General features: G+C 38.7%; 2 protein-coding genes across 2 annotated transcripts; both read right to left on the minus strand.

Moving 5' to 3' along the window:
* Window positions 1–11,642: 11,642 nt before the first annotated feature.
* bmp2a (bone morphogenetic protein 2a) lies at window positions 11,643–17,990 on the minus strand. Its single transcript, XM_077238310.1, has 2 exons — window positions 16,879–17,990; window positions 11,643–16,005 (listed from the first exon to the last, which is right to left on the minus strand). Exons 1-2 carry the CDS (start codon window positions 17,207–17,209, stop codon window positions 15,179–15,181), a joined length of 1,158 nt encoding a protein of 385 aa, XP_077094425.1. The 5' UTR covers window positions 17,210–17,990; the 3' UTR covers window positions 11,643–15,178.
* A 1,196-nt stretch (window positions 17,991–19,186) lies between these two features.
* gdf3 (growth differentiation factor 3) lies at window positions 19,187–21,957 on the minus strand. The gene is given in 3 exon segments (XM_077238263.1): window positions 19,187–19,521; window positions 19,524–20,198; window positions 21,572–21,957. Coding segments are annotated over 3 exon segments (1,089 nt in total). The 5' UTR covers window positions 21,849–21,957; the 3' UTR covers window positions 19,187–19,384.
* Between the last annotated feature and the right edge of the window lie 861 nt (window positions 21,958–22,818).

Genomic DNA, 22,818 nt, shown 5'->3' on the forward strand with positions numbered 1-22,818 from the left:
ATATAGCGTCTTCAACCCTTTAAAGGGCTCTACACGATCCCAGCCGAGGAATAAGGGTCTTATCTAGACAAACACTCTGTCATTTCAAAAAAATAATTCACAAATGTCTTGCACATCCACGACTTCACGTATTAATTAATCATCACATTCTCCTCCAACTTTATAACTGTCCGGCATAATCGTTTTACCTTTTATTTATATATTTCTTTGTGCAAATGGCGTTTCACTTAGTCTTTGCACGTTGGCTTTGTAAACACTAGGTCCGCCAACATCACACGTGTCCTTTCAACATGATTACGTAATGTGTGGCGCATCACAGCTAGTGCAAGAGGAGCATTTGTGGTTAAAAAGTAACTAAATGTTTTTTTTTTGTGTGTTTTTTAAATGAGCGATGTTTTGTCTAGATAAGACTCTTATTCCTCCCTGGGATCGTGTCGAGTCTTTGAAGCTGCACCTTCAACCCGTTGGACTCCATTGAAGTCCACTATATGGAGAAAAATCCTGGAATGTTTTCCTCAAAAACCTTTTCGACCGAAGAAAGAAAGACATGGAAATCTTGGATAATGAGGTTGTGAGTAAATCATCAGAAAAACTTTATTCTGAAGTGAACTAATCCTTTAAATCGAGATATTTACTTGACTCTTTCCCCGCCATTGATGTAATTTTCGAGTATGGGGTCTCTGCGGAAAAAAAGAGGGCGTTTCTAAATTTGAGGGTGTTTTCAAACCGGTGGGTGTTTATAAATCATGCAATGAAAATGTCCCTCTCTTTATGGCCTTGCCCACTGATCTGGTAACTCCTATAACTGTCCTGCAGAGACCTATACTTGGAAAGTGTTCTAGCTTTCTGTGTTTTCACTGTTATTTGGTAGTGGGCACTATTAAGTTACTTCTGAAAGATTACTGAATCTCCTGATCAAAACACAAGTGGTGAAGAAGATGCAGAAACAATCGATAACATATGTAAGCAGATGCATATCTAAAATAACGGAATCATCAACATTAAACAGCATATAAATCAAAAAACTCCATTTTTATTTGTTCAATTGAACACTACATATTTTCAGATATGAATAATTCTAGTGACTACTGCCATCATCATTCATCAATTGAATCATCTTTTTCAGTTTCAGTTCTCCTAACGGACTTCAGTCTGTATGTTCTCCACAGTGGCAGTTCATGGCACTTTAAAGCACAGCAACGGTCCGGTCGTTGCAGGCCAAACGTGAGTATGATGGCAGGGACATGTGGGGACAGACTTGACTTCCTCGCACACACTGACTTTATTAAAGGCGTTTGACCGTGGCACACTGCAGTTCTCTTCTTGTGATGCAGCAGCCTACATGTGGCTTTCATGTGGCCGAGTGTGTTTAGCACATGACCGAGCGGACTCAAACGCTGCACACACTTGGCACGTTGGCTGATCAGTCAGTGCCCTATTTTAGAAACTCAGATTAAAGGTTTCTGTTTGTCTTTGGTTACTTACAAGTTATTATAGGCTGACTATGACCTTGGCATATTCTAAATTAAAAAGGTTATGTCATGCGTTGAGTGTAAAGGCATATAATCTTCTCCCTCTTTGCTCTTTCTTTTTGTTTTTTCTCCCTCCAGTCAATCACATCCATATAATCGGCGAGGCTGCAGTCAGAGGAAAAAGTGAATCAAACGCTGAGCGCCATCAACTCAATTACACATATCTCAGGATTACTATCATCTTTAGTAGTAGTTGTAGTAGTGTTGTTTTGTAGTAATGCCTGGAGCGAGTGCGGATGGAGAACAGAAGACTTCAATACAATGATCAATTTAAAGCCTTTTCAAATGAACTCCATGTGCAACTAGAATTTAAAATGAAACTAGACTTTTTCTGAAGAAAATACTGTATAAGTGTTTTTTAATCAAGCGAAATCAAGTAATCAAGCTAACGATGTGAATAGGCGTAGTCAAAGTAAAACAAAAAATCTGTATAAAAATACGATTTTACATTCACAAATCACATAAGTTGTCCAGATGTTGTTTACGTCGCAGTGTCTGGCGAGACATTAGTCGCAGAACAACAACAAATGCCTCAGATCAGAGATAAATACACAAATACACTTCAATCGTCACTCCGTCTGTGTATCAGTGCTGTTATTGTTAATTAAATCTATTTCAAATCTTGTCAGTAATTGAAATGAAGCTGAAAAAAGATAATACATAAATATTAGAGGAAAAACTTGAACTTAAAAAAACCCGAACGAAATGTTGAGTTTAAGTTAAGTTGAAGTTGAAGTACTAAATTTAATAAAAAATAAAATAAAAATTAATTAAAGCTATATATATATATACACACACACATATATACATGTCAAAATTACTAAAGAGAATTAAAACAAAAACTGAAATCAAAATATTAATAAATAATACTAAAATAACTGCTTAGTATTTGAATGCAACTAAATTATTTTAATCGCCACTCAAAATTGTTGTGCAAACAGCAGAGTAAAACAAAAAAGTTAAAATTATACATAACATATTTAATTTATTAATATAATAACAAAAATAAAATACTATTAATTCATACTATTGTCAACTAATGCAATGATATTCAGACGTTTTAAAGTGTGAATTAAATAGATAAACTTAATTGGTTCATCCAATAATTACCATACAATAAAAGTGTACAATGTATTTTGGACCTCATTGACTTTCATTGTATTGAATTTTTTTGGGTGAAATATCCCTTGAAGTCACACTTTTAAAATGACTTTCAAAATATCTTCTTTTGTGTCCCCACATGATCCCCGAATGTACATTTTTCTATGAACTGTTCCTTTAACTGTCCAAAAGGCCACTGTATAATGAAATATTAGCTGTTAACCCGTAAAGTGTCTGTATGGCCATACGCTTCCACTTCTTCGGTAAGATCAATGACTTTTCTGTTCCCTCGAGACCGTAGAGCTAATTCAGATCTACACTAATGACCAGTCGCTCTGCACAATCAGTTTAGACGTTTGGACAAGCAGAATAAATCCATTGTGTGTGTTTAAAGAAACACTTCTCAATCCAGCACGACATTCTCAGCGTCTGGAATGAAATGACCCTCATGCCTGTTGATTGGATTTGTTCAGCTGTGATCAAAATCCTTTCAGTTGAACAAATCTGCTTATTTTTAAACCTCTAAACCCTTCGCTTCCTTTCAGGCCGCTTCTGAAAAACGACCAACACAATAGTTCACTTTTACCAAGACATGATGAAATACTGTTGCGCTTTGCAGCAAGAGAAATGAGTGGACCATCTATGCGGCATGCATATCCTTTCTTTCCGATGCATTCTTGTCCAAGCAAAGTCTCGGAAAGCAAATTAAAAATAACAGGATTAACAATCTTTTTTTCATCCGCCGCAAGCACAAAGATCTGTTTCTGAATTCCTACTGAATGCGAGCGCTGGTGTTCATGCTCAGGCTCGAGGTAAACATTTGTAAACACAGCTAATCAATTTCATGGAGAGGATATGACAACGATCTCCAGCTGTGTCTGCAGGGTGTCCAACTGCGCAGTTACGGGACTCGCCCTCCAAGTTCCCGATGTCGCATTAAATGCATAATCATTCATTTCACAGAGCAGCCAAAAGTTTTCAGGCTTATTTTCGTTGGTCCTGCCCCTTAAACTCACCGTCAAACTTTTTTAAGAAGTGACAAGTATCATGGACAAGCTCAGTGTTCAAGTCTGTCATCCATTATCCAATACTGTAGCGACGGTAAGAAACACTAAATACTTAACAGGCCGCTGTAATTGTGCTGCGCACTGCCTCTTGGGGCAGATGTAATTAAGTGAGCCAAGTAAGAGCTAGTAAAACAGTAGGCCCAGATGGAAGCTCCATAACTCATTCAAGTGCACCATTAAAACGTTGCAGAAACAAGAAACTTAAAGCATTTAGAATTATTACGACTTCCTTAGGAAAGGAAATGACGATTAACAGACTCTTGAAGGGCTTGACTCAGAGCTTAAACAACAACACCCTGACATATGCAAAAAACAAAAAAAACATGTATGTTTTGTACCATAAGACTTGTGAAATATAATATGCATTCTTACACAGGATGCATGTGAGTTTACACACCTAGCTGATGTTTTAAGAGTCATTGTATAAGTCAAGGACAAATAATGCAATGATGATTGGACCTGAAACTATGGGGGTGAATTCAGGTCGATTGGGATACTTTCCCCCAGTCATCACAATGGCAAAAAGTGTCCCAATCAATTTCAATTCATTCCTACTGTAGCTAAGTATTCTCAAATTCAGGTTATTGCATTTTGTAAAGTTTCTCCACATGGGGGTGATCTAGGTGCACCTCTGTCAGGCTTGGCGGAGCAACATGGCGATATCGCCCTGTTTATTTTAAAAAGTGTGCGTTGCAGTTTTGTCATCTTTCAGAAAGTGATTCCAACGATGGCCCTGTTTACACCAGGGGTCTATACCATGAAGCCGGTTTAGGTGGCTAACCAGGTGTGTTTCAATTTAGTTTGCACCAACCCTGGGTTTAAGGCACCATGACAGTGGTTTGGCTTTTAGCGTGTTCATCGCCATAGTAACTTATACGCTCTAAGGCTAACCTGGTCCGGGACAGGTTATGCTCCAGGTAAGAGGTTGCAAACCAAACTTGGACGAATCAGCTGTGAGCAAAGTGACACATGTATGATGAGATAAAGTCACTCCACCTGTTTCTACTCCGAATTAAAGGTCACTACATAGCTAATGCTTTTTAAAGACAAAATCGTCTGGCTTTAAGTAATGCTTATTTAGAATAATAATTTTGTATGATTTAGATATTATTTATGTCATTATTATACCCTTAATCGATTACACATGTACCAATTTGGTTACACTTTATTTCGATAGTCACTTTAGACATTCTACTAACTATAAGTAACTTTTCAACTACATGTCAACTAACTGTCATTAGAGTATTAGTAGAGTGTAGTAGACTGTTATGGTTAGGGTTCGGGTTCGGGTTAGGAGAACAAGTTGACTTGTAGTTGCTAAGTTACTTATAGTCAGTAGAATATCTATTGGGGGACCAACAAAATAAAGAGTTAGCAGATATTAAGCAGACTGTCAACTAATACTCTAATGACAGTTAGTTGGCATTTTGCTGCAAAGTTACTTATAGTTAGTAAAATATCTAAAGTGGACTATCGAAATAAAGTGTTACCAAAAATTTTTTGTTTATCAATTATTAGTATGCACAGTTTAAATGCATAATTATATAAATATAATATAAATATGCTTTTGAATCAATAGATTAAGCTATAAAATGACTACATGTGAGCTTAAGTGTGCAATTCTCTCTCTACCTTTATCAACTGTATTAACTAAATTCACAACTGTAACTTGCACTGATATAGAAAGACTTTTTCTTTTTCATAGACAGCTTTTTTCTTCTTGCTGAGTAAATTTGTTTAAATTCGTAATATTTTTTAATCTCGTAATATTCTGCAGAAGAGAGAAGTGGATCGGGCTGCTTGTCTCGCGAGTAATGAATCTCAGTTTCCCTCTTTCTCAGCATGTGATTGGCTGTTCGCTACTGATGTCACAACTCCTAAACTCAGGATCAAAGTCCGAGTTAAAAGAGAAAGATGATGATCAGCATCATGGTACCAGCAAAGCCTGGTTGGAGTGGTTTGGTTTGGTCAACTCGAAACTAGTCAAGTAAAGTAAAGTCAAGTCACCTTCATTCATATAACGCTTTTAAAAATATGGACTGTTTCAAAGCAGCTTTAATAGTGATAATAGGAAATTAAAGTAACAGAGATTGTTTTGGCTTTACAGCAGCTCTAGAATAAAGTTAATGTCCAGCTAAAGTTAGTTTTGATTGAAACTAATCCTGTAACCCTGAGTTTGTTCAACTACCATCATGGTACAGGCCTCTGGTAGTAAGATACGTTTTGGTCGGGCAGATCACATGTGAACAACACTAAATACAGATGTAAACAGGGTCTAAAACATTTTGAGCTTGTCCATTTTTGACCACTTTCAGAGGCAGTCAAAAACACGAATGCGTTCAAACAGCCAAAAAAGACCGTCGACTCTCCGCCTACTGACCTAATGCTTAAACATCATGGGAAACGCACTAGCCAGACGAGATTTAAACTATCAGCTGAAGACCCAAGTTTGGTTTGAAGAGGAAAAACATTCCAAGCACAATGTTCTCTCACCGTTCCTGATTTCTAACACACACTCACAGCGTTCGGCTGGTCTTGCGGCTTCAGAGCAGAAACGAAAGCTGCTGCTCTCTGTATGTTTTTTCGTCGTCTCATATACAAATGGGACAAGCTTGTTTTGTCCATTAGATTAAAAGATCAGAAAAAGTCCATGCATTTACCCGTCCATAGACCCCCCTTGAAGAATTCAGGACAGAAGTGTGTGAAAGTGGATAAAAGAGACGGATTAAAACACCAGCTGTAAACGGGAATGTCTCCCTCGTCTACTTGTGATCCGATCCACCAAAACGCATCTTAATACCTGGTGTAAATTTTTACAACTACATCTTTAGGGTTATAGTTATCGTTCTCTGTGTGAACGGGTCTTAGACGCCAAGTAAAAAAAAAAAAAAAATGTTTTGTAGTGCAGCTAAATGCTAAAACAAATATAGATTAGCCAGCCTTTATATTCCAAAGCATTATTCAACTTCCAAAACCTTTATGACAAAGAAATGTCAGGGATTTCTTATTGTCCACCTTTTTTTCACAATTATCAGCCACACATAACTAATGAGTACAAAAACCTTGCAAACACTGCAAAAAAATATAAGTGTACAAATATCAAAATATTCTTAAAGCAAGATGCATTTATTTAAGAAGCAAATATTAAGTTTTGCATATAAATAAATATATATATATATATATATATAATTCAAAATTAGTTTAAGCTTAAAACATGAACAAATATTTGCTATTGGAGTAAAAAAAGATGTTTTAAAAGCCAAAAAAATTAATAAAAAATGTCTGATCCTATTTACAGATATTTTTTTCTTGTTTTTTTTTTTCAGAAAACAAGACTTAATTTGCTTCTCAATCTTCTTTTAAGGAAGTTTTTTTTAATATTAAAACTAAAACAAAATGCTGATTCATTAAAAAAACTAAAATAAATGCTAATTCTAAATGTATATAAATAATATATAAAAATACTAAAATAACACTGCTGTGTATTTTCCAGAAAACAAAACTTAATTTGCTTCTCAAGGTAATGTATCTTGATTTCATTTTTTCATTTGTACAGAAAACAACAACAAGAGTATCCATCTATATCCAGCCATCTATAGCCACTATATTAATTCTCCACAATCAGACAGTTGATTTAAATCCACAGACTCATTCAGAAAGCAAATAAGATAATGAGCGTTCAGTCAAAACCACTAATCCACGATGATTAATGGCGCAAAGGCCTAAATTGGCACTAAACGTTCTTCCCTATGCAAATTGGAGCACTGATTTGTCTTTTAACACTTGTGTAGCTTGTAAAATGGAAGGTTTTTGGAAAATCTGCACCACCACCACCCAGGGAAACCGATCCCGCCCCTCCCAGCTGCCTCTGGACGTCCCGTAATGAGGCACAAAGACAGGGTGTAAGATACTTGCATTCTTCCCAGGGGCAACTCCAGCTGGGAGCTTGACACTAATGCAAAACCCACAGCCGAGAGACTGACATCTCCGCCAACTCTAGTAATATTAAAGCCCTTTGAAACCAGGCCCTGTTTTAATGGGCTGGATGACAGGGGAGTTGCCTCTGAAGGCTTTATACCTGGACGAGCGCAGGAGATAATTAGACCTTAGTCACAGACGCTTTTGATAGCACTTTAATAAGCCTTTATGCTTCATCGTTTTTTAGTGCACTATAATAATTAAAGGTGAAATCAGACTGCGGGTTGGAACGGTCAATATTTTGGAGGTGATGTCACTGAAGCATCATCGTGCAATAGTTCAGGATGACGTAACGTGTTGAACAGCACATTTACTGTAGAAATGCCTCTTGCATGAATGTAAGCGCAAGGATAGGTCTGCATTGGAGAATTTGTCATTAGCACTAAGAATAACAAAGATTTGCATCTGTCAAAAAAAGTGCTTTTACTTTCCAGCTTCTTGGTGAGAAAATGTGTGCATTGATTTCCAAATCTGTAAACGCCAAAGTCAACATTGACATATTTGCGAGTGAAAGGAGATACTGCGAGAGAAAGAAATGCAGGGCGGGAAATGATTGGATCCAGTGGGGATTGATTGGAGGACTGGAAATAAGAGGGCTGACGTCAGCCGAAAAGGAAAGTTATTGGAGCAAGTTAATTCATTTTGATGAAAGATTACAATCAGGTTTTTTTTTTTGGAATAAGATACACTAATGAATCATACACAGTAAAACCAGAAAAAATGCATGCAAAAAAAGGGTCAATTTTTTTGTCATGTTGACTTTAAATCTTATAATTTGAAGGCCCCGGCAGAAGAAATCACAGGTGCTGCATGCATTCTGGAAAAGTTTGGCATGTGCAAAATGCAGGAAAGCATGACTCAAGAAAACCTAAATGAGACGAGCTAAATTCAACTCTCGTATTCCACGCAACTCCGGTTTGAAGATCTGATCACACACGTCGAAGCGGTCGGCACAAAAGTATTTATATCGGCCTGTGTTTTGTTTCAAGTCAGATGGACTAATGGTTGCCATCTGCTGGTGAGACCCAGTGGAAGTAAAGCATGTATTTACACAAAATAAATCTCCACGGAGACAGCCAACTGCACATGAAATTACAGGTCTGAATCTACAGCACGACAGCTGAGTGTCAGAGCAAGAGGAACCGGAGTGTGTTTGTTATGGTGGAGGAGGGTTCCTGTTGCTAGCCGATCGAGAGCCCAATACTTCTGGAACGTTCTTTGAGGCCTTTTGAAAGCGAGGTTTCGACTCAATAACATTATGCTTTCTCTGCGATTTTCACAAAGCGAGCATGTCCAGAGTTTGACAGTGACAAAAAAGTCCTAGCGTATAATTTGTTTAGGTTCCCATGGTTGCTCCGTGACCTCAGATGTTTATGTTGGAAAGGGAAACTGACAGCTTTAGAAGCACTTGTCTGAGCGCACAAGGCATTTCGGCCTTCGAGTGTATGATGCGCAAGCTGACGCGTCACAAACGTCTTCACGTAAAAGTAGTGATTTGAGCCATGAATCATCTACTCTGCCGTGCAAACACTGTTATCTTTGCACAGCTGCACTGAATGATCATGTGTGAAGGTGCAAAACTTGATTTGGCAGGTTGCAATCAAGCTTTTTTTCGTCATAAAGCTGCACATCTTTAAAAATTAAACATAGAATTTCAGGATACATGCAGCAGAATTAGATTAAAAGTCTGAGACCACAATGAAAATTGAATTAAGACATGGAAGTTCTTGTGTTTGGATAAAATTTAAAAAAAGAAATATTATGACATAAAATTAAGATTTATTGGGCACTAATACAATAGGGTGACATTTTTGGTGATAATATCATTTATAGAAATTATATAAAACAAAATAGGGAAAAAATATGTTTATTTATTTCAGTAATATAACAGTATCATTATTTAAAATAATAAATTTACAATAATGATTAATAAATGCGCAGTCGCTCAGCCATCAGGAATGAGTGCTCTAATCAAGCTTCAGTTTTCTCCGTTGAAATCAAGGGGGTCGCTGTGTCCATTTCTTTTACTGTCTATGTTACTATGTCTGGGTTTGCGTGAGTTTTCTCCGGTCAATTTTTTACCGGTCCAATCAGCGAACAGAGGGAGTGACTGAGAACGATGACGTTGAGGTTGTGCGCTAGTCGTGCGTCACATCCAAACGTTAGTGATTGGTTATTATGGCAGATCCAAAGTGGCTCTGTGCAGATCCAATAGTATTAAACTTCAACACCGCCTTCGAGGAAAGCTTGTCAATGGAGAGCGGCCAGACTCTCTGTACAAATGAAATGTACGAGAGTCTGATAGGACCAGGCTAATATTAACTATTTTCACTCATATAATTTAGAGGAAAATCGAAAACAAATATTTTAAAGCATTTAAATAATTTAATTGGGTAATTATATTAAACGATTATTTTAGAAAACTGCAAAACACACGCATTTTCTCCAGCAGTGTCGGAGTCCAAAGCAGATATCAGACACAAAGCAACGATGCAGATTTTCGGAGGTTTTGAAGCACATTCTGTACACAGACACGAGATCATGGCACATCAAAGAGAAGTAACTCTGAGTAAGTTCATCTGAAGGGTGTGTTGAATGAGCAAACAGGCCTTTTTGACTCATGCACAGGGTGGTATTTGAGGATTTATGCGTAAGAATAGTCAAATGACACAGTAAGAGCTCATCAACCGGCTGTGTCACTGTGGTTAGGGAATTTCCTCTGTAATTACCTGAGCGATCCCTCTGCACCTGGACACGATGCTGAACAAACCCTCGGCTTTACTCTGACCGCTGGAATGTAAACACACTTCCTCTACAAGACTAGGGCCAAAAACGTCAGAGAAATCAATACAAGACACGCGATGTCAATAATTGCTAAATAAATGTGGGGGTTTCTTTAAGGGAAAAAAATGCAGCCATTATTAACTCACCCTCATTCCGAAACCCATTTCTCCAATGCAACACAAAGACAACGTTTTTAAACGTTCATGGGCAAAAAGGGCACCATAAAGATAATCAATACGTCTTGAATCCATAAAATCTGATCTCATTTGTGCATGCATCCATTCAAACTTAGCGTGACTAGATGCTCGAGAGCCAGTGCCATTGGTGTAGGCTAATGCATGAATGAGATTTGGGAGCATGGAGGGCACGATTTTCAGTCAATACAACTTAACTTTGGGTCTCTTCCTCACTCTAAGTATTATATTTACATCTATTCATATAGCAGATGCTTTCAAAATAGTCTCATGACTGACAGCAGAAGGTCTGGTCTCCATCGCAGCTTTCATTGGCCAAGGACCAGCCAGCCAGAGGCCGTCTGACTGACGTGTACCGCAACCAATCAAAGTTGTGTGTCATGTTTAGGGGCGTGGAAATGTGAAGTCTATACCCCTACAATAACAGACAGGCATGTGAAACTTTTCGACGAACTTTAAAGAGTGCTGTGAACTTTACACACTTCACATACTTTTGAAAATCCAGCATTTAGTTGATCCTGATAAGCCCTCATTGTCACAGCTGTAAAAATTATGGATTTCTTCTTCCATGAGGGGGTTTAGCTTCACAACGGCTTTGTTAAAGAACACACACGTCTCCCAGAAATCCTGTACAATTCAACCAATCAGACCACGACTTTAAAACTCCTGGAATATTTCCCATTTTGTGTGCCTTATGCATTAAACATTCAGCCAACGGTTGAGGCGTTGAGACTAACTTACAAATGACGAACATCACAAGCAAAAACATTCATAATCAATGCCAACTTATTATACAGCAGAGCTGAAATTTTATCATTTTATCACATGGGTTTGGATCAACGTGAGGGTGAGTGAAGAATTTTTGGGGGTAAACTAATCCTTTATTGTTCTTTCCCAAGACCACAAGAAAGAAACCAACATAAACCTCCCCCATCGTATAGAGCGCAGAGGATTATGCGAGTATATAAAAATGACAACTCGCTCACTTTTTTTGGCCAAACTATATTTATTCTTTTGCCATGGCAGGAGTACAAACCTTTCAGGCTCCTTATGAAGCCGTATGGCCTGCTATTGAGTAAATATACAGTAAAGACAGAATCATTCTGTAGTCTGCATGTCCAGAAATTATGGCATTGCAAGACAGGACTTAGATGACGGAATATCTCCACTGCCCACAGCTGCGCATGAGTCCACACATTATATTCAAGCAGCGCGCGAACACGCTGTAATACATCATGAGAGAGGAGTTTCCACACTCGCTGGCTCATGCAAAGTTTATACACTTGGGCAATGAAAACAAACAATTAAACTAGCAAGAGTCTAATATCCTCACAGGCATAAACCTATTTTCTGGTGCTGGCTTTGCGAGGACTATTCAAAGTTTAATGTTTGCACGCATATAAATTAACACATTGCCTCCTGAAGTAAATAAAAATACCAGCAATTGGCCACTGCCTCTGCAGCACTGCAATTCTGGGTCTATGATTTCCTTTCGCTGTGGTCAGGCCCCTACGGTGCAAATGCAGTCCAGATGAGTTCCTGGTTCACGGTTATGAGCTAAATGAAAGGCTTCAGGACAAATTCCCTCCATCAAACTCGCCTGAAATCAAGGCCTTCTGGTGTTCCAGCCGAGCCGGTCGCATGTGCACATGTGCAGAGTCGGGTCACGTGACTGACTGAATTTGACGGCATTATGATACATGCTTGAATTAATATTGCATCAGTGAGTCTTTTCGGATCGGGTCACTGACATGCATAGTGTAACTATAGCAAAACAAACAGGCTTACCAATGTTTAAAAGGGAGGAGAAAACACCTCCCATATCTTTTGTTGTTTATGTCAAAGGTCGTGTGTCAAATCAAACATAGTCAAACTAGACAGATGCAATGTTGACAGGTTGTGCGACATGCCCTCATCCTCAAAAACCATGAACACAACTACACAAAACAAAAGTATGGTCAAGGCAACATTAAATACTAAGATAAACATGGTTTGTACTGACGCAATGCTTTTTGTGAGGTATGTTACTGGCTGCTGGAAGCATGAAAGCATCAAAATTACACAAATAATTTAAAGAAATAATCTAGATCCTTAAGCAAAAGCAGGTGAGATTCACTGCATTACATCATTTGCAAAATACATGCAGATAAACTAAATGGTAGACAATTTTTTAACACTTTACTTGAAGCCTTACAGTATAATGCATTATAAAGGTATTCATGATTTACACTGTAACGCATTATTATGTAATCAAAAGTAAAATGCATTGTACAAATGCAATGCATTTGCAGATTACTAAATTACACTGGTTGCTTGAAATATGTATAATGTATTATAACTGTGGTTACAATTATTCTTGAGATCTTTCGGTGCATTGTAAGGTGCGTTACAATGCATTAAAATACTTGTATAATGCATTATATATACAGTAAATGCTTCAAGTAAAGTGTTTTTTGATGGCAAGCAGTAAGAACATGTTTTAGAAAACAAGACATGATTATTGACCAAAAGTTATTCTCAATAAATTCTCCATTATGAAAGCTTCTTTAGAAACTGTAATCATTCTCATTAGATGGAGGTCAGAATGTGGCATGGCACACGTCGAAGCGATGTTTCCACGTGTTTGGCTGTGAATCACATGTAAAGCAGGTGATTATTATCGTTCCTGCCATCAAAGAGGACAATTCTCTGCGCCCGTTCTGGGCTCTTATCTCGGTCATTAAAGCTATCTCAACACCAATTATGAATCATAAAGACGATCGTGTTGGCCACCTTATCTCTGGAATGCCACAGGAATGCAGGGCATCATAACATCTGCGTGTTGCCATGAGCATTCGATTGGTTTATCTGCTTACTGAAGCACTGCATGCGCGTATCGCTCTCCAGTAACCAGTATATTGATAGGTAGGGTGTGTCTCTCCCAACATCTGTAAACCATACATGTTCATTTGAAGCGTCCACATGCCCTATAGCACAGCACCATACTGTTACCGACCCCTTAATGAACTCAAACTGTCCATTTTCAAATAGATCGACATCAAGGCATTTTTACCAGCGGTGCATAACACGTTACATTTCAGAGAAACCTGCCTGCGCGAGGAAAGCTGTACTTCCCACAGTTCTGCTTTATGATCCATAAGAAAGTCAAGTTGCAATTCCTTTGACGTGTGTTTAACCTCAAGACAACCCAATAAAAGACTATATTTTCTAGGGCCAAAGTGGAGAATGATTCACACAGGATAAGTAGATGTTGCTAAAGAGCATGTACTCCTTCAATTTTGGTGCATATAAAACTCTAGATTAGACTACAGTCATATTTCCACAAATGCAAACATCTGATTTTGGCTGTAAAACATCAGAAACTCAAGCATACACAACCTACAGCTGTACTAACAGATAAAAGCATGTTTATGGATCAAATTCTATTTTGTTCTTTGACTTCAAATTAAAGATTTTTAAGCTTAGCCTAACAGAACATCATGTTGCAGTTGTTTCTGTCAACGCATACATTTTGCATTCTGCACTCTTTATTTTGGGCAACTTAATTACATGGCAATCCTCACGTTTTAAACAACATCCCTCTAATTAAACACTTCCTAGCTCTCCACTTTAGAGCACCATGTAGTGAATGGCTCTTAATTAGCCAGACTCAATAAGCTGACTTCAGTATAAAGCTGGAGGAAGACACCTTTACGCTACCAAAGCATAAGGACCTGTGAGAAGAAACACAATAGTCATTGTCTCCAGGCAATAGGTCGATTTCAAGAGCTCATACTGTGGGACTAAACTCACACCGGCTAATTTCCTGAGCATTCAGTGTCAACTACCTGTCACATTGGTTTGAAATAAGTGCATTCACATTTACTGCTGCGTAACAAAGACCCATCTCTAAAACACTGGCATTCCAGTGCTGCATGCTCATTGTTTTAATGGAAGTCGGTCTAGTTTGGCCAATGCTGTTCCAATGGTAACCCTCTAAGTGCTTTTACTGCATTTAATGCATTTCCACTTATAGGCGAGTAGCTCTTTTGCATTGCTTGAAGTAACATAGAAACTATTAATGACATATAGCTATTTTTTTCTTTGATTATGCATTAAAAACATGGTAACACTTTACAATAAGGAAAACAACAATTATTAATCTTAATGTTGATCTCGCCATTTACTAATACATTATTAAAATCAATAGTTGCATCCGTTTCTATTATTTAATGGACCTGACCTAACCATGAACCGCTGCTATGTTAAAGAGTATTAAATAGTGTATTGCTTATAATGTTAGACCTTATTGTAAAGTGCTACCGAAACTATTTTCTAAAAAGAGTGCAGTAGAAATAAATACAGAATACGAATACTTCATGTGCGAAACGTACATCAGAAAATACCTTAGTTTAACTCTGATTAAAATATTTATTTTCCCAATAGTGAACATAAATATATCTTTATATACTTCTCCAAAATATGTGTTTTACTTTATTATAAATAAAGTTTAGTATTGGGAAAAATAAAGTGTGTGGAGACGTCAGCGGCATCCGCAGCCCTCCACGACCATGTCCTGGTAGTTTTTTAAGATCACCCGCTCATACTCGTCCAGATAGAGCAGAGAAACGGGACTCAGGTCCGTGGGAACGCAGCAGGCCCGGGGAATGTTGCTGTTCACCGAGTTCACCAGTGTCTGTACAATAGCGTGGTTGGTGGAGTTCAGGTGGTCCGCCAGCGGGAACGGACACTCGCCCTGGCAGTAAAAGGCATGGTATCCCGCCGGGGCGACTATCCAGTCGTTCCACCCCACGTCGCTGAAGTCCACATACAGGGAATGTCTCTTGCAGTTGGGTTTGTGCTTCTTCCGCTGGTTTTTGGGCCTCACTTGCCGCTTCTCGCGAGAGTGTAGCACGTTCCCTTTGCCGTCGTGGCTGTAGGTCACCAACAGAGGCCTCATCTGGGACCACGTGTCCTCCCTGTCGTGCAGGGATCTACTGACCCGGACGTGTCTTTTGGAGTCCTGGTCCGGGTGAACTATTTCCACCACGAAGCCATGGTTGGGCCGTCCGTCTGCGGTCCACCTCGTGACGGCGGGGCTCACGTCGAAACTCTCCCACTTGCTCAAGCTGTGCTGAACCAGCCTGGTGTCCAGGAGTCTCGTGATGGGTTCCTGAAGGGAACCGGACGGTCTGATGATCTCGTGAATGTTAATGCGGTGGGATCCGTTGCTCGGAGAACTCGCGATCTGCTCTCGGAAAATCCTTAGCTCCGCTGACGTCACAAACTCCTCGCCCGGGATGGAGGTCAGGTTGAAGAGGAACCGCTGAGTCGTCTTTCCGCTCGAACTGGACAGATCCTCCGTGGATTCTGGAAGAAAAAAAAAACAATTATGGAATAAATATATGGGAAGTTTATGGCTGTTTGAATCAAAGCCAGTTCCTTGTACTGTGACCAACTTATTGTTTACACTCATTGACAGGATGTGACTTTTACTGACTCTTAGTGGACACACTGGTTTAAAACACTTAAAAATGATAACTTATCCCGGCATGATTACTTCAGAGGTGGTAAACTAACACAAGGGGCATTTCTAGTTTATTTTAATGTCATCTAAGACAATCCACAGGATTACTATGCATTCAACATTTATGTTAAAAAAGCACCTGCAACTCTACAATGCAAACAAATAAATAAAAATATACAAAACTATTGTATTTACTCCATACAGATGTATACAGTATAAACAGTATAGGTACGTAGATGAGGACATGTACCCCATATATATATATATATATATATGGTGAATTAAGCCTGATTGGGACACTTTTTGCCATTAAAATGACTTGAGAAAAATGTCCCTTTCAACCTGAATTCACCCCTACACACACACACACACACACACAAAATATATGTGTGTGTGTGTACTTGTGTGTGTGTGTGTGTGTGTATATATATATATATATATATATATATATATATACACACACACACACACATGCATACATACATACATATATACAATATACTATATATATATATAATGATTGAAGAAAAAATTGGGAGTACAGAAAATGTGTTCTCAACATAGGACTTTATACAAATAAACTGCCACTTCCTCATTAAGTAGCCTGTAGATAACGTCAGCTCCTGTCAGGAATGAAGAATAAAGCAGATAAGAAAGGAAAGAAGGAATTTAGGGAAGATGGAACGGAAGAATTCGTGAAGTAAACACTTGCTTACCATCATGATGGAAGCTCCTGATAGTGTTTGCGCGGCTGGCGGATCTTTCTGAGGCTTTCCCTACTGAACTCTTGGGTCTGTTGCTGTTGTTCTGCTCCGCGTTCACCGAGTGCATCGAGTACAAGTCCATCATGTATTGCGGAACCACCGCAGACCTGCTGGGACTGGGTCTGTGTTTGAGTCCAAACATGCTCAGAAGTCGAAGTTCAAACGCATGTAAGACATCCTGAGACAGAGAGGACCGGCCGATCAGAGGTACGAGTCCACTGGAGCCTCCAAAGAACACCTGAGTGACCATCAGAACCATCAGAGCGCCAACGCACGAGACCATGATCACTCTAAAGCTGACAGATCAGTGACGAACGAGATCAGATGGGCTCGGGCCAGGAGATGGGAACATATTCCGTGTTTAAGTGAGCCATTGTAAGAGTTTGGAGGATCCTTCGTGCATCAAAGCCACCTTAAGAGCCGCTTTAAGGAGGAACGCAAACCTGCGCTAGATCCATCTGGATAGAAGTTCCATGAGTCCAAGCCTGTCATAATATTAGATTTGCGCTCTTCTTAAAAACAAAGTGTTGACATTGAACATTCGAACTCCTATAAATAAGACGGTTTTACACATCAGCAGCGTTCCAATTAATAAAACGGAGACTAAATCGAGCTCAGTGGTTATTTGTAACCTTCTCCGTGTACAAGTGCAGGACCTGAAGATAAAGTCCAGATAAAGTTAAAACTCCAAACACGCAGCTGATCTTCTGTTTCATGGCATATGGGATGATCAATGCAGGTCTTCATATAAAGCGGCTCCTCTTTTATAATTCCCTGTTTCACTGTGTTCCATCTTCGAGATCACCAAGGAAAGCTGTTTATCTGGAGAAAACAGTGGGAGATTTCCAGGAGAACGCCCGCCTCTTTTTACACATATTCTACCGTCACTGCTGTATTAAGACAAGCTGTAGGTGCTGTAGCAGATATAAAAGTCCACTTCATTGACGAAACAAAAGTGTCTTCCTTTGTGAAGAGCGCAACGCGTCGCGGCGAGGGTTTGGGTACGTGTGTCCTTTACGCGCAGTGCGCAAGTGTGCAACAGCGTCTCTCTCTCTCTCTCTCTCTCTCTCTCTCTCTCTCTCTCTCTCTCTCTCTCTCTCTCTCTCTCTCTCTCATGTGTCTTTATGTTTAACTCTCTGATGTCATGACAGAATTCATCACCTTTGGACATCAAGGGGTCCGTGTGGTCAAATGCTCCTTTTAAGAGCTCAGACATCATCTAATTAAGTAGGGGGGGGGGTTCCAGATTCACTCCATTACTGTTTATTAAATTGGATGCAACATAAGGAATTAAATCTCTCTTGGACATTTTAATCAGTCCTCACTCTATCACCTATTATCACTATATTTAGATCCCCCCAAAAATAAAATAAATAACTTCAAGAAAAAAAAAAAAAAGACACTCACTGTCTAGCGCTCATATTCAGAGTCAGTGCGCCAACTCGTGGAGAACAGAAGTAACGACGTTTGATGTCAAGTAGGAGGGACCGGGGCTGGTTATCACAATTTGCCCCAAAATAAATATGTAAAAGGTGAGTGGTGAATAAAATGAATGCTATTGATGCATAAAAAGTATTTTATTTAAAAAAAAAAAGAACATTTAAAATAGAAATCTTTTGTAACATTATACATTACCATTCAAAAGTTTAGGGTCAGTAAGTCAGAAATTTCTATTTTAAATAAATGCTGTTCTTTTCAACTTTTTATTCATCAATGAATCCTGAAAAGTATCTCAGGTTCCAAAAACAATAAGCAGCACAACAGTTTCCGACATTTATAACTGAATATCAAATCAGCATATTAAAATGAATTCTGAAGACTGGAGTAGACTAATAACACTGAAAACTCTGCCTTGCATCATAGAAATAAATTATATCTTAAAGTATAATAAAACAGAAAACCATAATTTCACATTGTAATAAAAACCACAATATTGTTTCCCCCCATTTTTATATCAAATAAATGTAGGCTTGATGAGCATAAGAGTATTTTTAATGTTTTGAAAAAAGTGTCATGTTTCCAAACTTTTGACCAGTACTATACATATGCGTCTGGTTTTGTTGACTTATTTACAAAACTGATACTACAAAAATATTTCAGTCCTGATCGCAAAGTCCGCCAAAAAAAATATAATTTAACACTAGGAATTTAATTTGTCCTTGTAATATGGATATTTCAAACAGATTCCAATCCAGGTCTAATACATCATTAAACTTTAACATGCCTCTAGTCTAATATATTAAAAACCACTTAAACCATGTTTGATGGAAAAAAGCAATTTATTATAAAACGAAGTTTATTTTGAACACATATGTCACAGCTCCGTCTGCCTGCATCCACGATCTCCCATAATGTCCTCCATGTCTAAAAACCTCCACATTATCATTGTTAAACTCTAAATCACATTAACCTTTTTAATCAATGTTTGAGAAAGACGTTTTGAATGTTTAAAATGAGTTCATCTGCATCCACACTCATCCACCACCATGTCTTCATAATGTCGAAGAACCACGTTATCGTTGTTGTCGTAGTAGAGCATGGAGATGGGGGAGAGTTTGATGGGAACGCAGCAGGGCTGAGGCGTTCCTTTAGGAACGAGTGGACCAGCGTCTGCAGGATGGCGTGGTTGGTCCCGTTCAAACTCTCACTCAGAGGGAAAGGACACTCGCCGTGGCAGTAATTGGCTAAATACCCCTGAGGAGCAATGATCCAGTCCTGCCAGCCCACGTCTTTAAAGTCGATGTAAAGCCTCCTGGGTTTGCACACGTTACTGGGGGTCACGGGTAAGTAATACGCCGCGCTTCTCTTCCTTCTGGACCTGCACTGAAGCGGGTTCAACGACACCACCACCAGAGACGTGTGCATCTCTGGGAACTGCACGCTCTTCACGTATGCATGCTCCTGAAGCATGTTGCTCAGATGCGTGAGCTGCATCTCCAGTTGCATCCCGTAGTTCTTCCCTGGTTTCCTCCAGGATTCAGCCAGGTCTGTCAGATTGACCAGCACTGACCCGTGCGCTCCAGGCCCGAGAGACTGAGACTGGAGTAATCTACGACTGGACTCGGGACTCACTCCCTTCAGCGTGGTCCTTAAAACCCTGTACAGGTCCACGCTGAAAACATGCTGTCCCAGGTGAGCCAGGTCCTGCTTGAACTTCATTTCCAGCTGCGCGAAGGAGAGTTGCTCAACATCCTCCAGCACCGACATGTTGAAGAACAGATGCTTGCGCTCACAGGTAAAGCAGTGGACGGCCGGAGCAGAGATCAGACTGCCTGTTGGGGGACACATCGCGTTATAGTGGTCATACAGGGTCATTCCTGTTCTGCAGAACCTTTTGAATTTGGTAGCATAAGGGTTATAATTTATGAAAAGACACCCCAGATGAATAGGGTAAAAAAAAATAAAAATGATATAACCACACTTATAGGAAAAGGTTCGATGTATGGAACCCTAAAGGGTTCTGTAGGGTGTTCCATATATATAACCTTTCATGGGACCCTTTTGTGGATTTACTTATTTTTTTAATTTATTAACAAAATTTACTTATCAAAAAAAAAGTGAAATAACCTGTTATTTATTAAAGTATTATGCAATAATTTAAGACATTTCCCCTTATATAGGAACTTTTTGCCATAAAGTGTTCTTTAAAATTGAGTTGAGAATCCTAGAGTTCTATATAGAATTCTGTTGAAGTGTTGAGTACTTTCCCAGTTGATTAGTTACATTAATAATTGCAAAAAAAAGTTGTTTAGATAAAAAGATGTTTAGATATGCAACTGAGGAATTATCTAATTAAACACCCACTAATTTGCATACATTTCCATAAGAGAAATCTGAACACTGGGTGACAGGTTCAAAATTGCTTTTTTATTGTGATATTAGAGACATAGGTTTTACAGAGGGGATTTTTGATCTCTTTTTATTGCTCTGTAAATCAGAAAATCCGGTGAACAGCAGGGGGAAAAAATTTTCACTGTTTTTTTTAGAAATAAAATGTTGTATAAATAAAATGCTACTCTGTAAAAACATTCAGAATAGGAATAAAACTAAACTTTGGTGTATACAGGAGAAAAAAAATCACAGCCTTTATGCAAACAGATAAAGTGCAATAAAATAAGCGTTAAAGGTATATTTTGGATTTTTTTTCTTTCCACTTTTCTGAAATGCATGGAGACAAAATTAGCCTAAAATCTCAAAACTGACCAATGCCTGTAGTGTTGTTATTCCTATAAAAGGGTGTAACGGCCTTTAATTAAACTAACTTGATTTACACAATGCTTAATGAGGTCCAACCACCCATAATGATGTCACTTCCTGGAGAATCATCATAAAAGTGAAAGATTTTACAGAAAACTAACATGGAAAGAACTAAACTTATTGCAATGATTCCCAAGAAAACTTTTCAGAGGACAGGACAATAAAACAGATGGCTTAAGTTATGCCTGGGATGCCTTTATTCGTGGGAATCATTGCAATCAATTTAGTCCTTTACATGTTAGTTTTTTGTAAAATCTTTCACTTTCTGAATTCTGAATTCACTTTTGTTTAATTCTGAAATCTGACCCCTTGAAAAAAAAAAAACTTCCCCTGAAAAACTAAGACATCTGATTTAACATAAGGTTGACCCAAATCCTCAAGGCCTCACCTTGGTCCTGGATGAACCTCACGATGTTTCCTCGGACGCCGTACTCGGACACCATGCATGGGTCAGTGTGGGACGTCCAGGTGCCCTTCTTGAAGATCTTCCACAGCAGAGAGGGAACCGGAGCCTGATGGGACGGTTTCGGTCGACTTGAGAGACCCATGGAACTTAAAAACAGCTTTTCTTGTACGTTAACATTTTCTGTGTTTATAAAAGCAGGAGAACAAAGACTTAACACTAAAAACAGGACATTGAGATCCACACACACCATCATTAACATGAGCAGGACAGTCAAACAGACCTCATGACCCAGGCTGAGACTTTAAACAGCTGATCAGCTTCAGATGGCCAGACCGGTGAAGATTAACACCTGTGAGCTGATTGGAGGAGATAACGACAGGATTGATGGATTGTGGGGGTGATGTCATTGATATGCAAATTAGTTACAATGCCTTTGATGTTTATAAGGGATAAGATTGAGATACTGGCACACAACCCTACACAACAAGGATAAAGCAAAAAAAATGTGTGTGTGGGGGGGTTGCTTTGAAATTGCTTAGTTGTGATGGCCATTTAAAATTTAACCAACATACTGACAATGCATTTTTATATATTTAACACACACACACACACACACACACGCACGCACGCACGCACGCACGCACGCACACACACACACACACACACACACGCACGCACGCACGGACGCACGCACGCACGCACGCACGCACACACACACACACACACACACACACACACACACACACACACACACACACACACACACACACACACACACACAATACAAAACAAATAGCATGTATTAAAAGTTTTTTTGTAGCTGTACCATGAAAATACCATGGTAGTTTTTAAATGACCATGTACATACTAGGGTACTTAAATGTTTGTTAATGTGATCACTATGGTATACATAAATACAAACGTTCACAACATAGCACAATTCAGATATATATGAAAAAGAAAAGGAACATATAAACAAGAGAAAGAAAGACTAAACAAGTAATGTGACTTTTAACAACTGATTAATGAGTTATTGTGTTTCATCCAATTTAGGATTTGCAATTTAATAATTGACTCCTAATCCCAACCTAAAATACACAAAAGTCGATTACAGAGAAATAAAATCAGCTCAGATCATTATCATTTTATCTTGAAGAATTTCATGTGAAATCTTTGTGTTTATTTATATCAACATATCTATGTTTGATTGCAGCTCAATTATGGGCATA

This window comes from Siphateles boraxobius, unplaced genomic scaffold (assembly GCF_051911475.1).
Source record: "Siphateles boraxobius isolate OS27281-9 unplaced genomic scaffold, OSU_SipBor_1 22, whole genome shotgun sequence".
Lineage (NCBI taxonomy): Eukaryota > Metazoa > Chordata > Actinopteri > Cypriniformes > Leuciscidae > Siphateles > Siphateles boraxobius.